The sequence below is a fragment of the Motacilla alba genome, chromosome 20 (assembly GCF_015832195.1).
Source record: "Motacilla alba alba isolate MOTALB_02 chromosome 20, Motacilla_alba_V1.0_pri, whole genome shotgun sequence".
NCBI lineage: Eukaryota > Metazoa > Chordata > Aves > Passeriformes > Motacillidae > Motacilla > Motacilla alba.
In genome coordinates, this window is record NC_052035.1 from 8,889,640 (window position 1) to 8,912,225 (window position 22,586).

The following is a 22,586-nucleotide window of genomic DNA, read 5'->3' on the forward strand; positions in this document are numbered from 1 at the left end:
TGGCTCGTGTGCTGGGAAAGGGAGCCAGCTCTTTACCAGTGCCTCTTGCCTTTCTTCTTGTGTTCCTGTGAGGAGCGGAGCTGAGCTTGTGCACAGCCTTCTGACAATCCTGAATTAGGTACCAAGAGTCCCCAGCAGGAGTCTGGGAAAAGTACCATGTCATTTTGCAGTTCAGTTTTCTGGGATAACACCAAGGAGAGCCAGGGACGGGAGGCAGACTGGATAAAAAGGTGCTTCAGAAGTAAAGATTTGCTTGTAAGGTGTTTAAAAGGGAGTGGGAGCAAGAGAAAAACTAGATTATTTCGTGGCAGTGGGGTCTTCCCTGTGCTGAGACCTCTGTGTTGTGTGGAGGGGTTCTGACCTGCTGCCATGCTCTTGAACAGCTTCAACCTCCAACCCTCAGGCTGGGGCCACATTTGAGAGTATTTCCCTTACTCACAGAATAAACCCAGAACTAAAACTTCCCCAGTGCAGGGTGGGGATGCTGTAAGGTTGCAGACTGGGGGAAAATTGCCAATAATAACAATACCAACATTCCTAATAAACCATTGCTGGTCTCTCTCAAAAATACATTTTCTTGAACTGTATTTCCAGCTTGGCAAAGAAAACTAAATTTACTGACATGAATTTCCACACAGTCATGCCATGAGGAAGGAAGGAAACAAAAACAACAAAAAAAAAAGCTGAAAGAATTGGTTTGTTTAAAAAATACGTTCAATAAAAAGCACTTTTTTCTTTTGGAAGGGCTGAAGAGAGGAGGGGAAGGGATGGATAAATAAGAAACTGCTGTGGTGGATCAGGAGAAGCAAAGACTGGCAGCAAAACCCTTGTGTTGGCTTTGTTTCACTGTGAAGGGCAGGGACAGACATGTTTTAATCCTGGATACTGAGCCTTCAGTAAATAATTCCTTGTGCTGTCTAAAAACATGGGAATTCTGTCTCCTCCCTGTGACACTTCCCATCCTGTGGAGCCCAGGTCCCTGCTCAGTGAGAGACCAGGGCAGACCCCTGGGCCTGGCACAGCAGCTCTGGGCCAGCTGGGAGCTCTCATGCAGGCATCCTGGTGCCTGTGGGTTCTGCAGGAGGGCAACACCACCTGCACAGGTGTTTTCCCCCTCTCTGAGGTCCATGAAGCAAGGATGGAGGGTGCTCTGGGTTTGGGGTGACAGTGTGCGGTGTCCTGTGGCTGAAGCAGGGCTGATGTGTCATGGGGACTGGCAGGGGAGGCGGCTGTAAGACATCTGCCCACCCCCCCCAGCACGTCCCCATGGTCCCTTATGGCACCTCAGAGCTCTGCCCTCTGCCCCATCTGCATCCACTGGGAATACAAACAGCCTCTAGCACCACCCCCCTGCCCTTTGGGCCACCTCAAACAGCTGGAACCAGGTAAACCTGACAAGTTTTTATATGTACAGAGATGCTCATCAACACCCCCCTCCCACACCTCAAGTCCCCCAGTAAAAGCCAACCAAAAGAGCATTTAAAATTAAAAAAACAAACCCAAACCAACAACAGTTGACTTCCACCCCCACCTCAAAAAACCCCAACCCAGTCCCCAACTGGGTCTCAGGTGGCAAATGGGGACGGGCCGTGTCCCCAGGTGTGGTGGAGATGGGATAAAGTGATCTCTTCCAAACGGGGTGTGGGGAGCCAGGCCCTGGGCGCTGTCCCGTGCTCCCCCAGCTCGCTCTGGCCAGCACTGGGGACAGGGCAGAGAATCAGTAGTATGAACTGGCCCAGGCTGTGTCCTGGGGACAGTCCTGGAGTGTGGCCCAGACCCCGGGCTGACAGTTCATAGGTAAAAAGCTAAAAACTTGGTGAGGTCTGGCAAGGTGGGTGGCAGAGGGGAGGAGGCACCGACCGCCTCTGGCCACCATGTCCCCACTGGTGTCCCCACGGCTAGTGGGTGCCCTTAGGACTCCGAGGAGGAGTGGGAGACGGTCTGGAGCAGCGATTTGTAAATGGCAGAGTTCAGGAAGCGGGGATAGGAGTCTCTGTGCATCAGCGTGTAGATCTGGAGCTGTGCGTCGTCGAAGGTGTGCGAGGACGGCTCCTGCATCTTCCGGTTGATGACCTCCCGCACCCGCGAGTCCAGGCTCACCTGGGGGGCACGGAGAGAAAGTGGGGGCTGGGGGACACCCAAGGACAAGCCCCAGCCCAGCACCCATCCCTGCACTCTCTCTCAAGGGAGACGGGGTAACAATGCAGCACCAGATGTGGGGAGACTACGGTGTGCTCCATCCCAGAAAATACTGGCACTGGAGCCCTGGTGGCTGGGAATGGTTGCAGGGAGGCATGGGGATCTCTCTGGGTCCCCCCTGTGTCCCCCAGCTGGGCACAGGGAGGTGTGTTGGGGTGGTCCCGCCCTGGGTACCCTCACGCCGGGGATGCTGCAAGCCGGGATGCAGAATTTTCTCGGCCCGCTGGTGCCCTCGTGAGGTCTCGGCCCCGCAGCACAACCCGGCCCGCGGTCCCACTGCCAGCAGCGTCCCGGAGATTTTGGGGGACTGGATATCCCCTTCCCACAGCCGTCACCCTGCCAAACTCATCCCCAAACTGTCACAGGGCTCTGGCAGCAGCTGGAACTGAGACTTCTCCCTAAGAGCCCTCCCCTCAAAGGCTCTGCCTCCTACCTCCTTGGGAGAGAGGATGGAGATGTAATCCTCGTAGATCATCCTGGCCTTCTCGTCGATGGTGTGCTTGTTGCACTCGGTTTTGAGCTCCTCACATGCCAGCCAGAAGAGCATGTTCTCCTCGCTGTACTCAGTCCGCAAAAACTCCCGGAAGACGTTGCGCCCCGCCGGGCTCTTCATCAGCTTGTCGAAGGACTGTGCCCAGCCCTGCACCTCCTCCGGCGTGGGTTTGGCACTGACAGGTCCGTGGCAAGGCAAGGGGATGGTGTTACAGCCGGCCAGGGATTCCACTGTGTCCCTCCTGCTCATCCCTGGTCCCACCCCAGAGGAGCTGTGCCCAACCACATCCCCCGTGCTCATGAGGAGGCTGTTCCTGCTCAGGCTCCGGTGCTGCGGGGCTCTCAGAGGCCACTCCTGGGGTCTGTCCTGGCTCTGCTCAGCCCGGCTGGAGCGTGGCCTTGCTTTGGGCTGGATTTCCCAAACTGGGGTGTGTTTTTGTGCTGGCTCTGCACAAATCCCAACAGGAGGAAAAGCCCTTTGGTGGAGAGGCAGCTCTGAGCCAAGAGACTGACATGGGTCCATCACCCCTCTCAGCTGGGGAGGGAAAGAAGGGGGTGGAGAGGGAAGGAGGGAGGGAGGCTGTTTCCCAGCAAATGCTCAGCACCTGCTCAAGCAGGCCAGGTACACTCATTATCCATGGCTAATTAGCACATCTAACCCTGACCCCGCTGTTCCAGGCACTGCACAGAGCCCCCATGGCTGGGTGTGTCACACTTGTCACTCAGGGAATGGGTGCTTGGCGCCAAGCATTCCTGGAGTGGAGTGCTGGCCCATCCCGCTCCTCCCTGAGTGGATGTGGACACTGCTGCTGCTTCCACTTCAGTGCTGAAACCCCCTGGGAACGGCCTGTTCCCTCCTCTCCCTGTGGCTGCAAGATGCTCTTGGCAGTGGGTCTAAATGGCAGAATGAGGTCCAAAATCTGCTGAGGTTCTTCCATGCCTCAGTTTCCCTTTGCAATGGGCCTGAGGGCAGAATCACAGTAGGATTCAGCCTGTGGCTCCAGATTCCCTGCTTCTTGGTGGGAACTGGGGATGAGCTGGACACACCACCAGGAACCCCTGAACCCTGGTGTGTACCCCAAGGGCAGAACACAGTCCTGGCTGCCATGGAGGGTGGCAGAGGGGACAGTGCCATGCTGTGCCATGCTGTGCTTGTCCCCAGCCCACTGCACTGGCCCTCCACTCACCACGCTTCACAGTTTGGGATATTCTCCAGTTTGGTCTCCCGGGATGCCCTCCATGCTCGCTCTCGGTCCTCGTTCCTAACGAGGAGACAGAAAGGTAGTCAGGGGCACTGGGGACACATGCAGACCCCACCTTGACCCCTGAGCACTGAATCTCCTCCGTGGGCACCAGCACCCCCCACCCATGCCTTCCTCTCACCCACTGCCCTGGTGGCACCTTGGTTCCCTCAAGCAGTTTTGCTGTCACCACGTGAGCGTGTCCCTGTGCTGTCCCTGTGCTCAGGGGCTGCTGTGGCTCTGCTCCCGCTCCACCACTCGGGCTGTGTGCCAGGGCCATGTGCCAGTGCCATGTGCCAGCACTGAGCTGAGCCAGAGTGGCCACAGCAGCCGGCAGAGGTCAGTGCTGGACCAGCCCAAGGTGAAGCTGATGTGTTCACAACAATTGTGAGCTGTTGTGTCAGGAATAATCACCAAGAAATAAACAAGTCTTTATTGGTGATGTGCCAGCACCAGCCCAGCCTGGAGGCAGATAGTGGGATAGAGGTGCTGGGGCTTGGGGATGTGGTGTTCCCTGTCCCTGTGTCCCCTCGTCCCTGGGGGTGCTGGTGGCACAAGTGGAGAGCAGCCATCAGCCAACTTCCCCTGGGCCCGTGGATTTCGCTGCCCAGCACTGACCACAGCCCTTCCTGCTTGCGACACTGTCCTCACTGCTCACACAGGGCTGGCTGAGCAAACCTCTGCCCCAGCGTGGGCAGCAGGGGTGGGTGAAGCTGTGGGCATGTCCCTGCCTGTGCCACCCCCAGGGCTCACTGCCTGCCAGGCCTGAGCCCCACTGAGCAATCAGCACCACTTGCTCCAGGAGCAGGATACAGGGGGGATAGCTGTCCCATCTCTGGGATTTCTGCTCCCTCTCTGCTCTTGCAGAAATGAAGGACAGACACACAGAATGCCACCAAGCCTAGGACAGTGTCTGGGAGGGAGATGCACAGGGCTCAGCTCCAGGGTTTTTTACTCCTCCAAGCTTGCTGCTCTTGGTGGCTGTAAAGACCAAAGCTGCTGCAAAGCTGGAGTATTCAGCAATCTCTGAACGAGCAGATGCTGAGGAGGAAGAGCAGATGGGCTCTCCAAAATCTGGGCTATCCAGAGAATAAGGAGCTGAGATCCTCAGTAAGGACAGGAGATGCAGATGGAGGCAAGCAGCTGGTTTCATCCTTGGCTTTGGGCAGTGTTGGGAGGGCAGGGCTGGACTCTGCCCACTGCTCCAAGGCAGAGCTTCCCAGAGGGCTCACATGGATGGGGCCATCCTTCCCCGGACACCATCAGGGCAGCACTGGGGAGTCCCTCTATGTATTCCAAGAGATTTGTCTCATGAGCAGCAGCCACAGCGCACCCAGGACTCTATCACCTGCCCTGCCTATGGGATGACGAGGTGGGTGGGTGATGCTCAGTGAGCTGCAGGAGCCAGGCCAGGGGGCGGTGGGACGTACCACGAGCAGCTGCAGCAGCAGCACCAGCAGAAGCAGCAGGCGTTGGGGCGGTGGTTGCTGGCGGGTTGCACCGTTGTCGGAGAAGTCTCATGCCGGGACATCGGAAGGAGTGACTCTGTGGACGCGGGTCCTGCGTACTGAAAGGTGCAGAGGGTCAGGGAGCTGCCAGCGACCAAACCCCACCTGTGCAAGCCCACAGCGACGGAGGAGCAACCCCCGTGCAGTGACTCGCTGCGGTTTGATTTTGGCTCCTGCTTGCCACCCCGGCCCCCGGCCGGTCACGCCTCACCTGTGTCCCAGCCTCATACACGGTGGACGGCGTTGGGTCGTGTTTCGGGGGCCGTTCTGCCGCTCTCAGCTCCTCCCAGCCCGCGGGTGAGCTGTGAGACCCCCTGGCTTATGTCCCTGCCGCCTCCTGGATGGAGCCTGTGGGGAGGGAGAGGAGAGGCACCACGTCACCGCACAGAGCGCCCGGCTTCGAGCGGCTCCGGGGCAGCTTAGTGCTGGGGAAAGCCCTGGGCAGGTGGCAAGCGAGGGCAGGGCAGCAGGCAGAAAGTGCAAGAAAAGGAAGTGAGAAGGAAAGTAGAAGAGGAAATGCACTGGGACATGCTCTGTCAGCCCCCCGCTTTGCCTGGGATCCCATCCCACACTTTAGGGATGCTGTGGGGCTCACTGCAGGCAGCAGCGGGGCTTGGCAGGGTGAGGGGCTCAGTGCTGGCCCTGCACACCCCTGGCCATGCCCTGTGCCACGAGGAAGAGTGGCTGAAATCCCTGGTGTCTTCAGGCATGGGATGGGGAAGTTGGAGCTGCTTCACAGCATCATGTGAGTGGAAGGAAACAGGGTGGTGGTGGTGCATTTTCACAGCTCCTGGTGCCAAACCAAACCTTGTCCCAGGCCACCTGCCTGTCCCTGCCTGCACCACTGGCTCAGCCTGGAGCAGGGATGCTCCTGGGTATGAGAGGTGCTGGGCTCAGCGTGGGCAGTGGTTATGTCAGGCCACAGCTGGCTCTACCTCCCTGTGCCTTGCCAAGGGTGATGGGCAGCAATCCTGGTCCTTCCCCTGCCAGAAGGAAGGAATGGGAGCAGAGGCAGCAGGCAGGGAGAGCCCCCGGAGATCTCAGCCTCAGTATCCTCTCCTTGAGCAGCCCCAGGCCTCATCTGAGTCTTGCTGCTACTCGGCAGGGGGACAGAGCAAGGATGTGGGATGCAGCTGGGGACACAGCTGTCCCCAGAGCCCTCCATGAGCCCTGGGGGTAGAGCCCCCCTGTTCCCAGCACAGCCATCACCCAGCAGCGCTTTCCTGGGCCCTCACAAACCCTCCCACAGTCCCAGTGCTCCCACAGGAACGAAAAAGGAGAGAGTCTGTGTTTCACTCCCAATTGTCCCTATTTATAGCCCCAAGTGCTGGCAGGATGGCTGTGACCTTGTCACCCGGTTCAGCAGCAGCCCTGCTCCCTCTCGCACCGTGCTGCCTTCGGGTCCGCTTAACCCCCCACTTTCTCCCTTTCCTCTGCCTCCCCTGGACCAACCATCTTCCACTCCCAGCACCCTTCTTCCCACTGCCCACCCACATCCCACTGCTCATCCCACGGCACCCAGCACTGCCAGGGGCTGCGGCACCAACACGAAACAACACCAGCAGGGGTCGAGGCTGTGGGAACGGGGTGAGCAGGACAGCCTGAGGACTGGGAACACCCAGCTCCCTCCCAGCTCAGCCTGGCTCTGCCACAGCCCTTGCTGGCTGGAATAGTTGGACTGGGGGTGGCTGAGGGACTGGGATGTGGGGACAGCGTGTGGCTTTGCTTTGTGGGGACACCCAGGTACTTCACTTTGCTCGTTGGCCAGAGCTGACCTGTAAGTGGCTGAGCCAACACACCCTGGAGAGGCAGCAGGAGGGACTGGCATCCCTTGGCAGAGACACCCCCTTCCCATGCCAGGGGTGCACTCAGCACCCAGCCAGGAGCAGGGTCAGGTCACTGCCCACGCTGGGTGCTGTGGAACACGCCCAGGGCCATTCTGGAGGAGTGTGCTGCGCCATGGAGAGCAGGGAGAAAGGAACTGTGGGCCTGCACAGGGACCACAGGGACCTGGTCTGATGGCAGCAAGAGGTGCTGCTGGTGTGATCCTTGCTGGCACCAAAAGGCAATGCCATCACTCTGATGGACACTGAAGGGCACTGCCATCATGGTCTGGATTTGCAGGGATGATATCCCCGCACTGTGTACCCTTTTAATGCCCCTGGCACCCCCACCTCCCCACGCTGGCAGGGCCCGTGTGCCGTGGGGCTGTCACCAGCTGCCCCAGTGCCAGGCCTCCCCACGGGGCTGCTGGGGCTGGTGGATAGGGAAGTGCCGGAGGGAAGGCAAGGGCGTGCGCTCGAGGCTGCAGAAAGAGGAAGGATGACAAAAAGGGGACATTTCCCCACAGAAAGAAGAGACACCCCGGAAGCCACCCTCCCTGAGCTCCCCAAGCCCCCCATGAGTCTGGGAGTCCCCGTGTGCCAGGTGTCCCTGGGCTGTGCCAGGTGGCATCACACTCCTGTGATGTCCCCATGATGTCTGGCACTGTCCTCTTGCCAAACGGAGTGGGGACCCTCCATGCAAGCAGACAAGATGAGCTCTCCCCAAAATCACTTTCAAAGGGGAACCTCCCCTTCTAGCAGGCCTTGCTGGGATGTTGGCCCCATCCCATACACCTGCATATGAAGCTCCTTGTGCCCTGCTCGCCCTGGGCAAAGCAGCCTGCCCCAGTTCTGCAGCACGGGGCACAAATCAGCACCCACCTCAGCTCACGGGCACTCCCGGCACAACCTGTGCTGCCCCCGACGTGCCCACCGACCCTGTGCCAGGGGTGCTGGGAGGACTAGGGGGTGTGGGAGCAGCTCCTGTGATGTGTCCATACCTGCAGCCTGGCCATGGCACCAGCCAGGGTGACCCCGGCTGGCTCAGGGGGTGCGCGGCATCGCCAGGACCGCCGGCTCTGCGGGCAGGGAGGTGGGGGAGAAAAGAAGAGAGAAAGAGAAAAGAAAAGCGGCTGAACACATCCTCTCACAGGAAAGGGAGTGGTAAGGGAAGTGGCAAACTCAACCGAAGAATTCAGGCCTTTTTTGGGAAAGCCCCAGCCCGGCCCAGGCGCTCTTCTTGCTGCTCCATCATGGGGCCAGCTGCCCCATTGAGGGGCACAGTGGGTCCCACCAGGGGCTGAGCCAGGTCAGCCTCCTGCCTCCCAGGAGGGCTGGATCCGGCAGCAGCTGCAAGCACGAGGGCTACCAAGATGGGGCTCCCCAGCCGGGACTGGCACTGATGGCAGCTTCTCGGAAACAGCCCGGGCACGCTGGTGCTGGAAGAGCCCCGTGGCCGAGGAAGCGGCTCTGCCGAGAGCGACAGGCAGGACGCGTCCCCAGGGTGCGCACAGGCTGCACCTCGGTCCTCGGTGACCGGCCGAGGCCACCTCAAAGCGACAGCGCTTTCTGCCACGCTGTGTTCCCGATGTCCCCGGGCTTCCAGCACTGCCCGCAGGGCACGGACACCGGCAGCGAGGTGGGCAGCGCGGGAGAGGGGCTGTGCTGAGGGTGGGCTGAGTCAGAGCCGCCGGCGGCGCCTCCCGGCAGCATCGTCCGTGCGAGGTGGGATGTGCCAGCCTGATGCACGGAGCGCAGCCCTGCTCCCTCGACAAGAGTGACTCACAAACAAAGTTGTTTGATTTTTTTTTCCTCTTCAGGAAAAATAGAAACAGAAGAGAGAGAGAGAGAGAGAAATCAGCTGCCAACCTCCGTTGTCTTGATCAAATTCACCCTCGGCACTGCTGTGGGCAGAGGAGGCTCCAGCCACAAGAGACCAACACCGCTTGTGGTCTCTGCTGGCGGCTGCCCCTCAGTGGCACGGTGTCACCGCAGGTGAAAGGGGGCCGAAGGGGAGAAAGAGGGAGGAGGGATGCTGGCAGCCGCCCCCGCTCCCCTGGGGCAGCGCCATGTGCCTGTTATCGGCTCATCCCAGCGCTGCCTCTTCCCTCTCCTTCCCCGGACACGAGTTATCACCATGTCCCCTCCTCCCGAGCCTGCACACCCGGCACCCTAAACCCAAGGCGGCTGTGCTGCCGCTGTCCCCAGCGCCACTCCATCCGGATGGAACCTTCCCGTCACCCAAACGCCACCGCCGGCAGGGGCAGCTCCTTCCTCTGCCGTCACCTCCCGGCGCTCCAGGGGCGCAGCCAGGCTCCGCTTCTCTGGGCACCTGAACCTCATTTATTCCCCAGATGGTTTTCCAGGATTCCCTTTGCTGCTACAAGGCAGGGAGAGAGCTGGGGCCGTCAGGACGCAGCCACGCTCCCACGGCCTCTGGCACCCCCAGATCACAGGCACCCAGAGTATTTTTATTCTTTGGCCACCTCTTGTCACTCTCCACCCCAGGAAAAGACCTTCCCTTCATATTTTATGGGTCAAAACCTGGACAGCAGCTTTGCTGCTCATCACAGAACCCTGCAAGGACCATATGGGTGGAGACAATGAGCAAACCTCCAGTGGCACGGAGACACCATCCCTGTCCAAGTCCCTGTCACAGCCCAGCGATGCCTCAGCCAGGAGCAGCACCGGATCCGAGCCCTCTCCATGCCTTGGAGGAGCTGCAAACACCCATCACCTGCTAGACCAGCCACGCTGGATCAGCACAAGGCGAGCTTGGCAGCCCTGGCTGCCCGCGTGCTGCTGGATTCTCCAGTGTCTAATAAGGGCTCAGCACAGCCTGCAGCTTCCCCACCCCCTCCCTGGCATTCTCCCAGGAGGTCCCAGCACCTCTGATCTCTGCCAAATTTGGCTGGAACCAGGCACTGAGTGCAACCAGAGGCGAGGCAGCCCAGCAGGCAGCTGGGGTGGGTGGCAGGGGGCTGGCACCCCCCGGGACCCCTCTGCCGGGGTTACCCCACGGTAACAGCCCAGGCACGGCCGCCGAGCCCCACAGCTGCCTCCCGCCCCCGCAGCCTGTCCCAGCCACCTGCCAGCAGCACAGGAAGTTTTAGGAGTTATTTTTAGACTCGGTTTTCAATCCCCCCCCCCCCCCCCCCCCCCCCCTTAGCAATCTTTTAGAAAAAGATTAAAGAGGTTGAGGGCTGGAGCCCCCTGGCTCTGCGGGATGGGGCTGGGCTGACCCCAATCCTACCAGCACAGAGGTGCTGGGGATCCCTGGCAGTGCCTGGGTGGGCTCTGCTGGGATGAAGGCGTGGTTATGCCCATGTGGCTGCACCCTGCCGTGTCCTCGCTGCCCGGTGAGCCCACGGCACTGATAAGGAGCCCACGGCACTGATAACGCCGCAGAAGTGCCCGCACACGTGGCTGAGGCAGCGGTGGCCAGCGGGTACCTTTGGGGAGATCCTCTGCCCTGCAGTGATTCCTCTGCCATTCCCAGAGGCTGGAAAGGCAAATCCTGCTGATGGGAGCTGTGAGATGCTTCAGTGTGTCCGAATACCTCCCCAGTCCCTAACATCACAAGAGCTGACAGCCCCTCTCCTGCCAGGATGAGGATGATGCCAGGGTCCTTCTCCAGACCAGCCATCTCCTCTGCTCCCAGTGTATTTCTGCTTGAGCATCCTCCAAGCTGAATCCCACCATAAGCCCTCCCAAAAGCACCACATGAAGCTATCCAGTACCTGCTGGGAAGAGAACAGACCCATGGCTCTGTCCTGGCACCATGGCTGCTGGGCAGCAGGACAGGCACAGCACCCACCCCCCGACCCTGAAACACCGAAACAGAGTTCATTATTTCACAGCATAAAAATAGCCCCATGCCAATCAGCTGGGGGATTTAGTAAGGCAAGCCCTGACAATTATGTTTCTGCTACCAGAGGTATCGTGGTGTTAGGGCAGGCGCCTGTTCTGCCTTTGGTAATGATCCATGGGAGAGGAGAAGACAGATCAGTGATCAATACTCAGCAGGGGCTCCATGGATGGAGGAGCCTGCTGGTTGATGGGAGGGAAGATCAGAGGAAAGGGAGGGATACGGCTCTGGCATGGCCACGGCAAGAGCTGAGCTGGGCAGGTGGTGGGGTGATCCTTGTTCATAGCAAGCTGCCAGGCCCCTGGGACCACAGGACATTGTAATTGAGGGATGGAGATTGGCAATTTGAGGGATGAAGAGTGGCATCTTTCAAGGAAATGAGGAACCAGACAGAGAACCAAGGCAGGACTGGGATGAAAAGGAAGAACACTGCATCACAGGGCAATGCTGGATCAAAGGGCTGGCTTAGCACAGCTCTGAGAGCTCCCAACACAACCCAGGGATGATTCTTCCCCCAGCCCCAGCAAAAGACCAAACCCCTGGCTGCATGCAGAGCCCTGCAGGGGACGCACCAGGAGGTGCAGGAGGAGGTTTGGGAGCCTGTGCTGGCACGGGCAGGAGAGGAGTGTGACCACGCCGAGGACAGGTCTGGCCCTGCTCTCCAGCCACATTTCCTGCCCAAAGCGTGGCCCCACATGGCATTGATGTGGTCAGGGCAGGGCAGAGCCTGGCTCAACCAGCAGTGGGACCAGCCAGGCCAGGGCCACACCAGCAGCTGGGGACAGCCGGGGACAAGGGAAGCACGTCCCAAACGCTGCACCCAGGGGCATTTGCCCACCATGGTTTATTCAGCTGTGGGTGCTGCTGCCTGCACACTGCCAGCCCTGACAGATGCCTTTGGAGCCTGGCTCCAGGCAGATGTCACTTTGTGCTGGTGGGGACATGTCCCCAGCATCAGGTCCTTGGACTACAGCTTTCAGAGCTGGGCTGTCACTTGTACCAGCAAAACCTCCTCCCACATCAGACTTCATTAGTAATGCATCAGTCCCGCATTAAAACAGAGGGACTGAGGAATGAGCCCCCCAGGATTCATCCTGCAGGCAAACACCCAGGGAAAGGGGGATCTGGTGACCCAATGCCCTGCCCAACGCCCCTGGAGAATCCCAAGGGTCACAGGTGACCCCAGTGGTGTGGTCATGGTGCCAGGGCAGCAGGGAGGCTCTGCCCTGCCCCAGCCACCAGAAGGGATCAGAGGGAGCAATTTGTGTCTTCCGAATCCAGCTGCCCTGGTGATTTAAACCCCAGACAAAGGGGAAGATTGATGGCTGGGTTCAGCTCCATCACCCCAGGGAGGAGCTGGCAGTATGGGGAGGAAGGAAGCGCTGTCACCCTGTGTGGCCCCATGCCCTGGGACACTGTCTGGCAGTGCAGCTGCTCACCCCCCTGCTGCCAGACAGGGCAGGCACAGCCGGGGTGCAGGACCCTGGCCATGGTGGGTGCCCATTGCAGGCATTCTGGGCTCAGGTGGTGGGAGTGGGCCTTGCAGGGCATCTCAGTGAGACCCTGATTTGACAGGCCATGGTGATGGCCTTTGCTGAGCCCCCAGGCTGCTGCAGGGTGCAGGTCCCATCAGAGGACACGAGCTGCTGGCACAGCAATACATTTCTGCAGCCCCAAATCTCCTTCGCCAGCTCTCTCTTCCTGGTGAAACCCACACCAGGCTCTCAGGCAGCATCTTCCCTTGGTTTTTGTTGGTTTTCTTCTAGTCTAGCTTGAAGCTTTCTGCCCACCAATGCCAATGTGTACCTGTTTGTTCTTCTGCTGCCCTTTGCCCTGGAGCGCTGCTTGGGCATTCGCCTTCTGTCGAGGAAGCTACAGCCCTGCTTGGGTTAAACCTGCAGGAGGGGGAGCAACTGGAAAACCCAAACCCTTGCCCCAAACCCTTTCGCTGAGCCCCTTTAGGCTGAACCAGCAGTGCTTGCAGCACTGGGAGGGGGCTGCCAGTGCACCCGCAGCCTGTGCCCTGCACCCAGAGGCACAGCCGTGCCCAGGAATGCCGCGAGCTCCGCTCTGCCGTGCCCATCCCCTCGCTGCCCTGGAGGCTTTGCAGCATTTCTGCCTCCAGAGTGGGGCAAGTGCTGACAAGTGAGAGTGGAGTGTGGCAAACCTGGGCCCCCAAGCCCAGCGTGTCTCCACAGCTGGAGCAAAGAGCCCTCAAAAGGTCAACCGAGGCTGGTTCCAAGTGCCTGGAGAACTGGAAGGGTGGCTTGCTCTAAAACTCAACCATACATTTTCCTGCTGTCAGGAAACCCCCTTTTTTCCATGTCTAAGATGAATGGTGAAGCTGAACCCCAAAGAACTTTGTTGTTGTTTTCATTGCTGCTCCACCCTTCTGCTGGTTAAATTTTGCTCTCACGAAATGGCCAAGGGCAGGAGGTTTTGCAGGATGGGTGAGTGGCAGAGCACTCCCTGCCTCTCGTGGTACACTCACCCACAATGACTGAGGTCCCATGGACCCAGAGGAGATGATGGGATGGGCTGAGGCATCACGCTCCATGCCCTGCACAGTGTCTGGGGAGGGGGAAAATCACAGGCAGGAGGTTTCTGTTACTGGTCCACTCCGAAGAAGGAACCCAGTGGATTTCCAGCCAAAAATAACAGAAATAAAATAATTCTCCATGCTCCCAGGGAGCACTTTCACAGAAGGGTGAAAGGTTGATCAAAACTCTGGGGTTGCTGCCTTGTTTTATAAGGTCCTTGGGATAGGCATTGAGCCAGGATTCTGCCTTCACTAGTTTTACCCCAAAGCCACCAGCTCCTGTGTCCCCAGGTCCTGAGGAAGGCTGGGCAGCTGCACAGGGGACTCACCCCAGGGCTTGTGAACCAGCACAGCCAACGGCTCCTGCAGAGCATGCACAGCTGGATTTAAGATGTTTGATCCCTGTGAGAAGTTCTGGATGTCCTGAAACCCGAGGGAGCAGAGGGGAGAGCTGGCCCGTGGTGTTACTGGAGTTACCATCACAGCCATTGGATGGCCGGGGCAGTGAGGATTCAGGATTTTCTGCAGGTCACCCTCCCTGTGCTGCATGGGGTAACCCATGGAGTGGCAGCTGGGAATAGAAATGGGCTGGCTGAGCCCAGCAGTGATGGGAATGAGCTGCAGGAGGCCCGAGTGGTGCTGGTGCAGGATGGGCAGTGAAAAGTGAGATGCTTGGGGCTGGATGCCCATTCCCTGAGCTGCCATAGCAGGGGCAGTGATGGCACCACAGAGCTGCTTCCCTGCCTGTGACAGGGTGTTTGGAGTCCCTGCGAGCTCAGCTCCTTCCCCTCTCACACCACGGAAGATGTTGGACACTTCCCCTCTCCTGTCCTCCCCACAGGTAAAAGCCAGGTTGTAACACATGGGGGGGATGTAAAAAATCACTGATAAGGTCCAGGATCTTTTCTTCTCCCCAGAATAAGTGACAACTATGAAATAATGTATAAAACCAGCTGGATTTAGATCCCCCTCTCTAAAGAGCTTCTGTAATGGAAATGCAGAGAGGGATGTGCAGATGAATAAGGAACTGAGCAATAGGAAGTCTCGGGTGAAGGCCATGGGCACCAGATCACTCAGAACCTGCTGTTATTCCAGGCAAAACCCACTGCTGAACCCTGAGAGTGTGGCATGGCAGGGGGGGGGTGCCTGCTGGCCTTGCTGTGCCCTGCCTGGTCTGTTTTGGGGTGCTCAGGCATGGCCAGGGGTTGGTGCATGAACTGATCTGAAGAGCAGGAGGAGCTGGGGGCGAAAGGCAGAGTGGCTCTTACCTCCTCCTGAGCTTTCCAAAATTATTTTTATCCAGAGTATAAAAATTTGGGAAAAAAAAAAAAAAAAAAGAGGAAAAGCCTCAGCAGCTTAGGCTCATGCTCTGCAGAGGTTGAGGAGTGACACAGTGGCTGCTTTGCTGCTCCTGACCTGTTGCTCACAGGGAAGAGCTCTGAGCACTGAGCTCACCCACTCACTTCACATCAGCCCAGCTGAAACCCAGGTCCAGCCTAAAAGCAAAAGCTAGAACCGAAGCTCAGCCAAGATGGGAGAGGATGCACTTCAGGAGATGGCTGAGATGGGCTGCTCCAGCACCTTGGGCAGACTCAGAACCAACAACCCTGCCAAGGTATTTTTCTCCCTTACCCTTTCTAGGTTTCATTTGAATTATTTATCTGCCTTCAGTTCCTTCTTTTCTTAAATAATAATATCAAAACGGGTGCCCACACCCTGACTGAGATATATTCGTGTCACTAAACTCCTGCTTCTCCACTACAGTCCTGTGAGGTGGAGGCTGTTTAACTGCTGAAGAACATGACTGTATTTTGATCAGTGGCTTGAGTCATTTGTGGGGAAGGGCTGACGCGGAGCAGCTAAAATCCTTGTAGGGAAGTCTGATGTGGCGCTCTCCCTTGGGAGATACTCTGAAATATGTGCCCACTGGGGTGACCCGTTTTCCCAAAGAAAACACCGTGCACCAGGCCAGCAAATGCCACAGCTCTGCTCATGCAGCGTGACACGGGATGAGCATCTCCACTGACAGGGATGGAGATGCATCCAGAGGGGAATGAACTCCCTTCGCAGCAGGGGAATCCCTCCCACTCGCTTAACACGTTTTGTTTAGTTTCTTAAATAAGGCCATGGATGCGTGCCAGAGCAGCCTCATGGAAGCAGCGGGGAGAGGGAGCTTCCCGGGGAGCCTCTGGGTGCCGGGGGACCCGCGGTGACCCGCACACGGCGCGGTGGCCGCGCTGGCCCTCTCCGTCCCTTGGCCACCGAGTCGCAGCGCCAAGCGGCGGCATCCCGCGACGCCGCCCGCGTGACGGGCTCGTGTTGGGCGACCGTCGCATGTCACCTCCCTTCGGGGGACAGCCGCGTCCTCGACACCCCCGAGGCGAGTCCCTCAGCCAGCCCTCGGCCGTGTCGCTGCCGGAGAACCCCGCGGGGACCGCAGCTCGAGGCTGTCCTGACCTCAGGCAACCTTGCCGAGCCCCGGCGCTGCCCGAGCCCCGGGCTCCCGGCTCAGGGCTGCCCATCGCCCCGGCGAGGCTCAGCACCCTCGCACGGTGCCCGGGCAGCTGCACGGGCAGGGAGCTCTGCCCGGCCGAGCCGCTGCGGGGATGCTCCGGCACCGCCCTGGCACCCACCTGTGGGTGCAGAAGAGCCGGGGAGGCCTCCGGGGGGAAATCCTCCCTGCAACCCCCGCCCCGGGCTGGGCAAACCCCGGCGCAGCCGGCCCTGCGGCTGGAGGGTGCCCCCCTCCTTCCCCCTCTCCATCCTCCTCCTCCTCCTCCTGGCAGGAGCCCTGCCCTCCCCTGGGGGGATGCGGCGGGGAGTTCCCCCTCCCCGCTCGGTGCTCGGGGTGCCCCCGCCCCGCCGGCCGGTCCCCACGGAGCATCCCCCCGCCCCAGCGCTCGCACATGGGGCCGGTGACAGGCGGCAGCCGGACACACGGACGCGCGGACAGACAGACAGGCACGGGCAGGGCTCTCCATCCTCCGCGGGGCTCGGCGCGCGTGGGGGGAGCGGTGCAGGAGGGAGGATGCTCGGGGCAGGGGTCCATGCAGGGGCAGCGTGCGGAGGGGCTCGGGGAGGGAGAGGGGGGTGGGCAAAGCGGGGGTCCGCCGGGGGAGCGGGGCTGGGCTGGGCAGCGGGCGAGGGAGGGGGCGATGGGCGCGCGTCCCCCCCGTCCGCGGCAGCCCCTGCCCGGGGCGCGGGCTACTCACGGGCCGGGCATCCGCGCCGCCGCCGCCGCCCCCGGCCGCCGCCGCTGCGCTGCCGCCGGGCTGGGCACCGGAGGGAGAGGGAGCGGCAGCGGGAGCCGAGCGGCGGCGGCGGCACTGCGCAGGCTCCGGCCCGGCCCCGCCGGCCACTTCCGAAAGCGATTGCAGCCCTGGCACTTCCTCACGGCACACGCACGCACACTCACACACAGACACCCACCCGCACCACCCACGGCCCCGGCTCCCTGCCCCCAGCGCCAGCACCGGGCACCCACTGCTGTGCCCGGCACCAGCGTCACAGAACCGGCACTGGTACCCGGTGCCAGCACCCTGCAGCCAGTACCAGCACCCCGCACCAGTGCCCGGTGTCGAATATTGGCACACAGGACAAGCACCGTGCTCCCACTATTGATAACCAGCACCATGCGCCGAGTGCTGGTACAGTACCAGCACCCTGCACCCACTATTGGCACCCAGCATCACGTACCCAGTGCTGGCTCCCAGTACTCACACCCTGCAGCCAGTACTACACCCAACACCAGCATCGTGTACCCAGCACTGGCTCCCAGTACCAGCACCATGCAGCCAGTATTTACACCCAGCACCAGCATCGTGCACCCAATACTGGCACCCTGCACCAACACTGGGGATCCCCTCTGCCCCTCTGGGGTGTTCTCCAATCCTCCAATCCCCAGGGGATGGGGAAGGGCTGTCTGTGAAGCTTCCCCCAGACTGTTTCCCACCTAAGGCTCCCTGCCCAGGAGTGGATTTCCCTGTGTCAGTGGTTTCTCTGCTTTTTATTTTTATTTTTTTTCAAAAGTGGGGATTATACATCACTAAAAATACAGGGTGATAAAACTTTGGGAGAGAAAGGCGGCATAAAAATTTCATGATCTTGCCAGCCAGGGAAATTATCCCACTTTATTATTTAAAACCTCATTAAAAACCATTTCCCTGGGAGAGACAATGATCAAACCGCCATCTATTTCAATCCTCGAGACGTGCACTCAGCGACGTGGGGGACGTGCTTAAAATAGGCCCCAAATGTGATTCCTGCAGTGAAAACTCCACCCTAACCCCCACCCATGCCAGCAGCATCTCTGAGCTGAATCCCTCTGCCTCTGCACTGGGGGATCAGACAGACCCAAAGTGTCTCCCACATTTTCAACCTGCCCTGTCGAGCACTCTGGATTTTGCTCTTTTCACCCATCCAGCTCATGACAGTGGGATCTTCACAGCTCTCACCCAGGGGGGACCTGCCCCAGGACCTCTGCAGACAAAGCAGGGTCCTTCCTCTGACTGCAGCTTGTGCAAATCTTCTCCAGTGTGGAGTTGTGACTGCCAGGCTGCTCCCTCCTGCTGTGTGACCGGGCCACCAGCCCTCACGATTTTCTTTAGCAATTCATTTAACTGGAAGCTCACAAATGCCAATAAAGGCTCCCACGTCTTCAGGAACTGCTTTGTAGTGCGTGTTTGGGATTTTTAGAAATTCCCACGAATATTTGCCCCATCCCTGGAAGTGTTCAAGGCCGGGTTGGACGGGCTTGGAGCAACCTGGTCTACTGGAAGGCGTTCCTGCCCATGGCAGGAGGCTGGAATGAGATGAGCTTTAAGGTCTGTCCCAGTCCATGCCATTCCAGGATTCTGTGATTTGTGCTTGTGAGTTCTTGTGATTCTCCATCCAGTCTGTCCCTTCAGATGATGATGAGAAATCACAGTTTTCCTTAAAAAAGTGTGGATTGTGAGGAAATGCTTGAAGCTTCCAAACCCCCTGCACCATGGGGCTGGCAGTGAACAGCCAGACTCGCACCCCTGGCTGCTCAGGGTGCAGCAGCTCGGCCTCGCACCTTTTCCAGCAATCGGAAACGCTGCCATCCATAGCCAGGAACACTGCTGGGGGCTGCAAAGCTGCTTTCCCCCCGCGCCAGCCTGGAGAGCTCCCGGGGAAGCACTGGCAGCATCCTGCCGCACCCAGAGGCAGCGGCGGAGAGAGCGGCAGCCTCTGTCGAGCCGTGTCGGTGCTGAACCGTGACAGCCGGGGGCGGAGGCGCTGCCCGGAGCTCCCCGTGCCGGTGCCCCGGGGCCGTTCCCGCACCGGAGCGGTCCCGGCGGTGCCGGCCCCGCGGCCGCCGCTGCAGTAGCGGGACCTGCCCGCAGGTGCCGCCCGACTCCGCCGGGAGCGCGGCCGGCGGCGCTCGGGGGTCCGGGAGCCCGGCAGCTCCCGGCGGCTCGGGCATCCCCGGCGGCTCCGGGATCCGAGCAGCTCCCGGCGGTTCGGGCTTCCCCGGCGGCTCCGGGATCCGAGCAGCTCCCGGCGGTTCGGGCATCCCCGGCGGCTCGGGGGTCCCCGTGGCTCGGTGGGGCGGGGGTTCCCGGCGGCTCGGCGGGGCTCTGGCAGCTCCGTGCCCCCGCCGATCGCCGGGAGAAGGAGTTTGTGCGGAGCGGGGAGCGGGCAGCGGGCCCACTGCAGTGCCCCAGGGGCGCAGAGCAGCCGCGAACCACCCCGGGAGCTGCTGCCGGTTCCTCAGGTACCCGACGGACACACCGGAGGGAAGTCCGGTTAGCAAGAACTGGGCACTCCATCCGTGTTTCCCCTAATTTTCTGCTGGTGTTGCTGAGTAGGCTCAGACCTGGCCAGCAGGACCAGGACAGCGACTGCGCTCCCTGGGAGCTGCTGAGATCACACCTCAAAACCGGTGCTGGGTGAAAAGGTGACATTGAGGTGCTGGAGGTGTCCACGGAAGGGAATGGAGCTGGGGAAGGGGCTGGAAGACAATCCTCGTGTTGAGGGAGCTGAGGGGCCTCAGTCTGGAGAAAAGGAGGCTGAGGAAGGATCTTCTCACTCTCTACATCTGCCTGAAAGGAGATCATAGCCTGATGGGGGTTGATCTCTTCTCCCAGGGGACAAGCAAAAGGACAAGAGGAAATAGCCTCAAGTTGCACCATGGGAGGTTTAGGTTGGATATAAGGGAAAATTTCTTCACAGAAAAGGTTGTTCAGCATCGGACAAGCTGCCCAAGGCAGTGGTGGGGTCACCATCCCTGAAGGGATTTAGAAGCCCTGTGGATGTGGCACTTGGTGACATGGTTTAGTGGCGGGCTTGGCAGTCATGGGGTAAGGGTTGGACTTGATGATCTCAGAGGGTTTTTCCAACTCAAACAATTCTGTTTCATTCTGATTCTGTGATTCTAAGAAGGTGCTGGGTGAGCAGAGGTGAGCTCTGCCATAGCCTGCAGGGAGCTGTGAGTACAGCACAACAGCAGCCCCTGCAGAGCTGGTGTTCCTCATCAAGGAGAACTCCAGTAACTCCAGGCAGGATGCTCAGGAACAGGAAGCCTCCTTTGATGAATATCTGAGATGAGCCAGCCTGTGTCAGGACTGAGATGCAGCAAGGTTCCCAGTGGGTCTGCAAAGCACAATTTGCTGGAGAAATCCTTCAACGGCTGCTCAATGCCATCTCCAAAGTGCTCTGCAGTATCAGCCTGGCTGCAGCAGCAGAATGGGCTGATCCCTTCCAGGGTGTTTCCAGCTTGTGTGTCCCTTGAGAGGCTGGCAGGTGATGAAGCTGGATGGGTGAAGGCTTCAGAGATGTTTTGCTTCAGGAAAGCCTTTCCCCCACCAGCTACCTGGGCTTTTTAAAGCTTTCCAAGCAGCAGAGCATGTTCAGACTGGAGTGGCCAAAAGAGATGCTCCTGGCACTGGGCTCTGAGGAAGCAACAGTCCTTGAGCTTCTGCAGCCCAAGTGAGAGGCAGAGGAGAAGCAGCTCTGTGCTGTCACCCTGCAGGAAGTGCTCGTCAGAGCTGAGATTGTAAAGGTCATGTTCACCCTGTCCCTGAACGTGCAGCTCCTCTGCTGAGGGCAGCTGGGGACACGCTGAGGTGATGCTCTGATCTGCACAGAGCTGGCACGTGAGGGTGCAGGAAGCAGAGCTGCTCTGGGGAGCAGCCCTGCTCCAGGGCATAAATCCACTCTGTGTGTCTCAGTGGTGGAGCTGTCTTTGCAGAATACCTGGTCTGAGCTGTGCAGTCTGATCACAGCTAATTTATTCCCTTGTGAGAAGTATCTGTGCAGCCTTTACAGCCTTTTTACTCTTTTAAGGCCTCAGAGCTTCCTGTGGAATGTCAGAGACACGTTTCCAATCCCAATCTCTGCCTTAGCTATCAGGTGTGCTGCAAACCTGCATTTCTCTGTGGCTCCCCAGGGCTGCTCACAGGCTGACTCAAGAGCCATTCTGGTTGGGGCCAAGTTTTTTCCACGGGGACCTGAAGTGCAAAGATTGCCTCTCCTGTACTCGAGATTGAAGATAAAGCAGCAACTTGAGGTTCTGGAGTGTGTCTGGAGGTCGTGGAGCAAAGTTTAAAAGAGGATTTTGCACTACCAGGCTCAGCATTTGGTCTTTAAATTCTATCCCATTTAGAGGGAAAAGGGTCGATTATTTTGATTTCCTAATGTAACAGAGCTTATGCAATCACACTGTATATTAGCCCACTCATGTTCTTCCAAATTATTCTCTTCAAAATCTTTTTAACCCTTTGGCCAGTTCTATGGAAAGCTGAGAGCCGTTAGAGCTGAGCTGCTGCCATTACAAACAGCTGGGCAAAGAAGGACCCTGCCAGGGCTGCAGCTGTGAGAAAAACCAACACATGCTGTCAGACCTTATTAGACACTGGAGAATCCACTGGAGCTGACATTTGATTAATGCCCGAACCGTGGGAAAAGCTTCAGTCGGGGTTTGTGCCCTCACAGGCACCCAGGTCTGTCCCTCAAGAGACTCCAGCCTGCTGAAAGCCAGACTCTGCAGATTCTGCAGCTCCCAGAGCTGTTTGTTTGCTTTCTGGTGCCAAGCTGGGAGGGGGTGGGCAGGGAGAAGGAGCTTAGCAGAAATCTTGGCCAAAAGGGCCAGTGCTGGTGTTCCAGGTTGGGGCTAAAGGTCCCAAAGCCTGCCTGTGGTGGTGTAAAGATGCTGCCCTTGAAGGAGTCACTGCAAGTTATCAGCTCTGCTGCTGGGTGGCACAAACTGATAGCGCCTTGGAGGGCACTAAAATCCCTATTACCCCTACAGTTGTCATCTGAGCCTCTCAGTGACCCACAGACTTTCTCTCAAACTCTCATCAGTGTTTGAGAGGTGGTTGAACACTCGTTACGAGCTATGTCACAGAGAAGTGGTGACAACAAGGACAAAGCTGAGGTGGTTGGACTCCTCTGATTATTTTTGGCTGAAATTCAGTCAGGCAGGGGAGATCTGGGCAGATGTGCCCTTTCCTTGACTACAAATGGACAGCAGAAAAAGCTGGACCACATTTTAAAGAGTCACAGATGTTTTGGAACTATCACAGCGGATTGGAACAGATAGGAATTGAGAGATACTTTGGAGCTCTTCCAGCTGTAAAAACGAGTACGGTCTGGTCTGGTCCCTGTATAACATTCCCCAAGCAAGTGGAACAGCTCCTGAGGATGTGTGGAGAGCCCATGGGAAGTCTCCACTCTTTGGCTGCAGGGGAAAGGTGATGCTGATGCTTAGAGATGAGAAGAGTGTATTTGAGAGGAAGGTTTGAGAAGCCAAGTGACTATCATGAAAAGAAAATACTTTGCCCAAAAGGGGAAGATAAAGATACTCTCAGCTGTATAATCTACCCCGAGAAGAATCTACATTCTCCCTTTTTAATTCTCCTTGCATGAAGAGCATCTCCCCACTGCTTCCTCATC

General features: G+C 58.7%; 2 protein-coding genes across 2 annotated transcripts; one reads left to right on the forward strand and one right to left on the reverse strand.

Moving 5' to 3' along the window:
* Window positions 1–696: 696 nt before the first annotated feature.
* Window positions 697–17,038, reverse strand: RGS19 (regulator of G protein signaling 19). Its single transcript, XM_038159008.1, has 6 exons — window positions 16,883–17,038; window positions 5,652–5,788; window positions 5,363–5,499; window positions 3,879–3,953; window positions 2,633–2,867; window positions 697–2,100 (listed from the first exon to the last, which is right to left on the reverse strand). The coding sequence occupies exons 3-6, from the start codon at window positions 5,461–5,463 to the stop codon at window positions 1,912–1,914; spliced, it is 600 nt and encodes a 199-aa protein (XP_038014936.1). The 5' UTR covers window positions 5,464–5,499; window positions 5,652–5,788; window positions 16,883–17,038; the 3' UTR covers window positions 697–1,911.
* Window positions 7,400–10,394, forward strand: LOC119710405. Its single transcript, XM_038159399.1, has 3 exons — window positions 7,400–7,453; window positions 8,673–8,902; window positions 9,084–10,394. The coding sequence occupies exons 1-3, from the start codon at window positions 7,400–7,402 to the stop codon at window positions 9,868–9,870; spliced, it is 1,071 nt and encodes a 356-aa protein (XP_038015327.1). The 3' UTR covers window positions 9,871–10,394.
* Window positions 17,039–22,586: the final 5,548 nt, after the last annotated feature.

What these genes read in the sequence shown, in the direction of transcription:
- RGS19 (XM_038159008.1), bottom strand. Translation starts at nt 5,463, where the DNA reads ATGTCCCGGCATGAGACTTCTCCGACAACGGTGCAACCCGCCAGCAAC. An exon ending in ATCCCAAACTGTGAAGCGTG is followed by an intron (nt 2,868 to 3,878) that starts GTGAGTGGAGGG and finishes CGGACCTGTCAG; the next exon opens with TGCCAAACCCACGCCGGAGG. An exon ending in CCATCCTCTCTCCCAAGGAG is followed by an intron (nt 2,101 to 2,632) that starts GTAGGAGGCAGA and finishes CGTGCCCCCCAG; the next exon opens with GTGAGCCTGGACTCGCGGGT.
- LOC119710405 (XM_038159399.1), top strand. Translation starts at nt 7,400, where the DNA reads ATGGAGAGCAGGGAGAAAGGAACTGTGGGCCTGCACAGGGACCACAGG. An exon ending in ACAGGGACCACAGGGACCTG is followed by an intron (nt 7,454 to 8,672) that starts GTCTGATGGCAG and finishes CACTGATGGCAG; the next exon opens with CTTCTCGGAAACAGCCCGGG. An exon ending in GCACGGACACCGGCAGCGAG is followed by an intron (nt 8,903 to 9,083) that starts GTGGGCAGCGCG and finishes TTTCCTCTTCAG; the next exon opens with GAAAAATAGAAACAGAAGAG.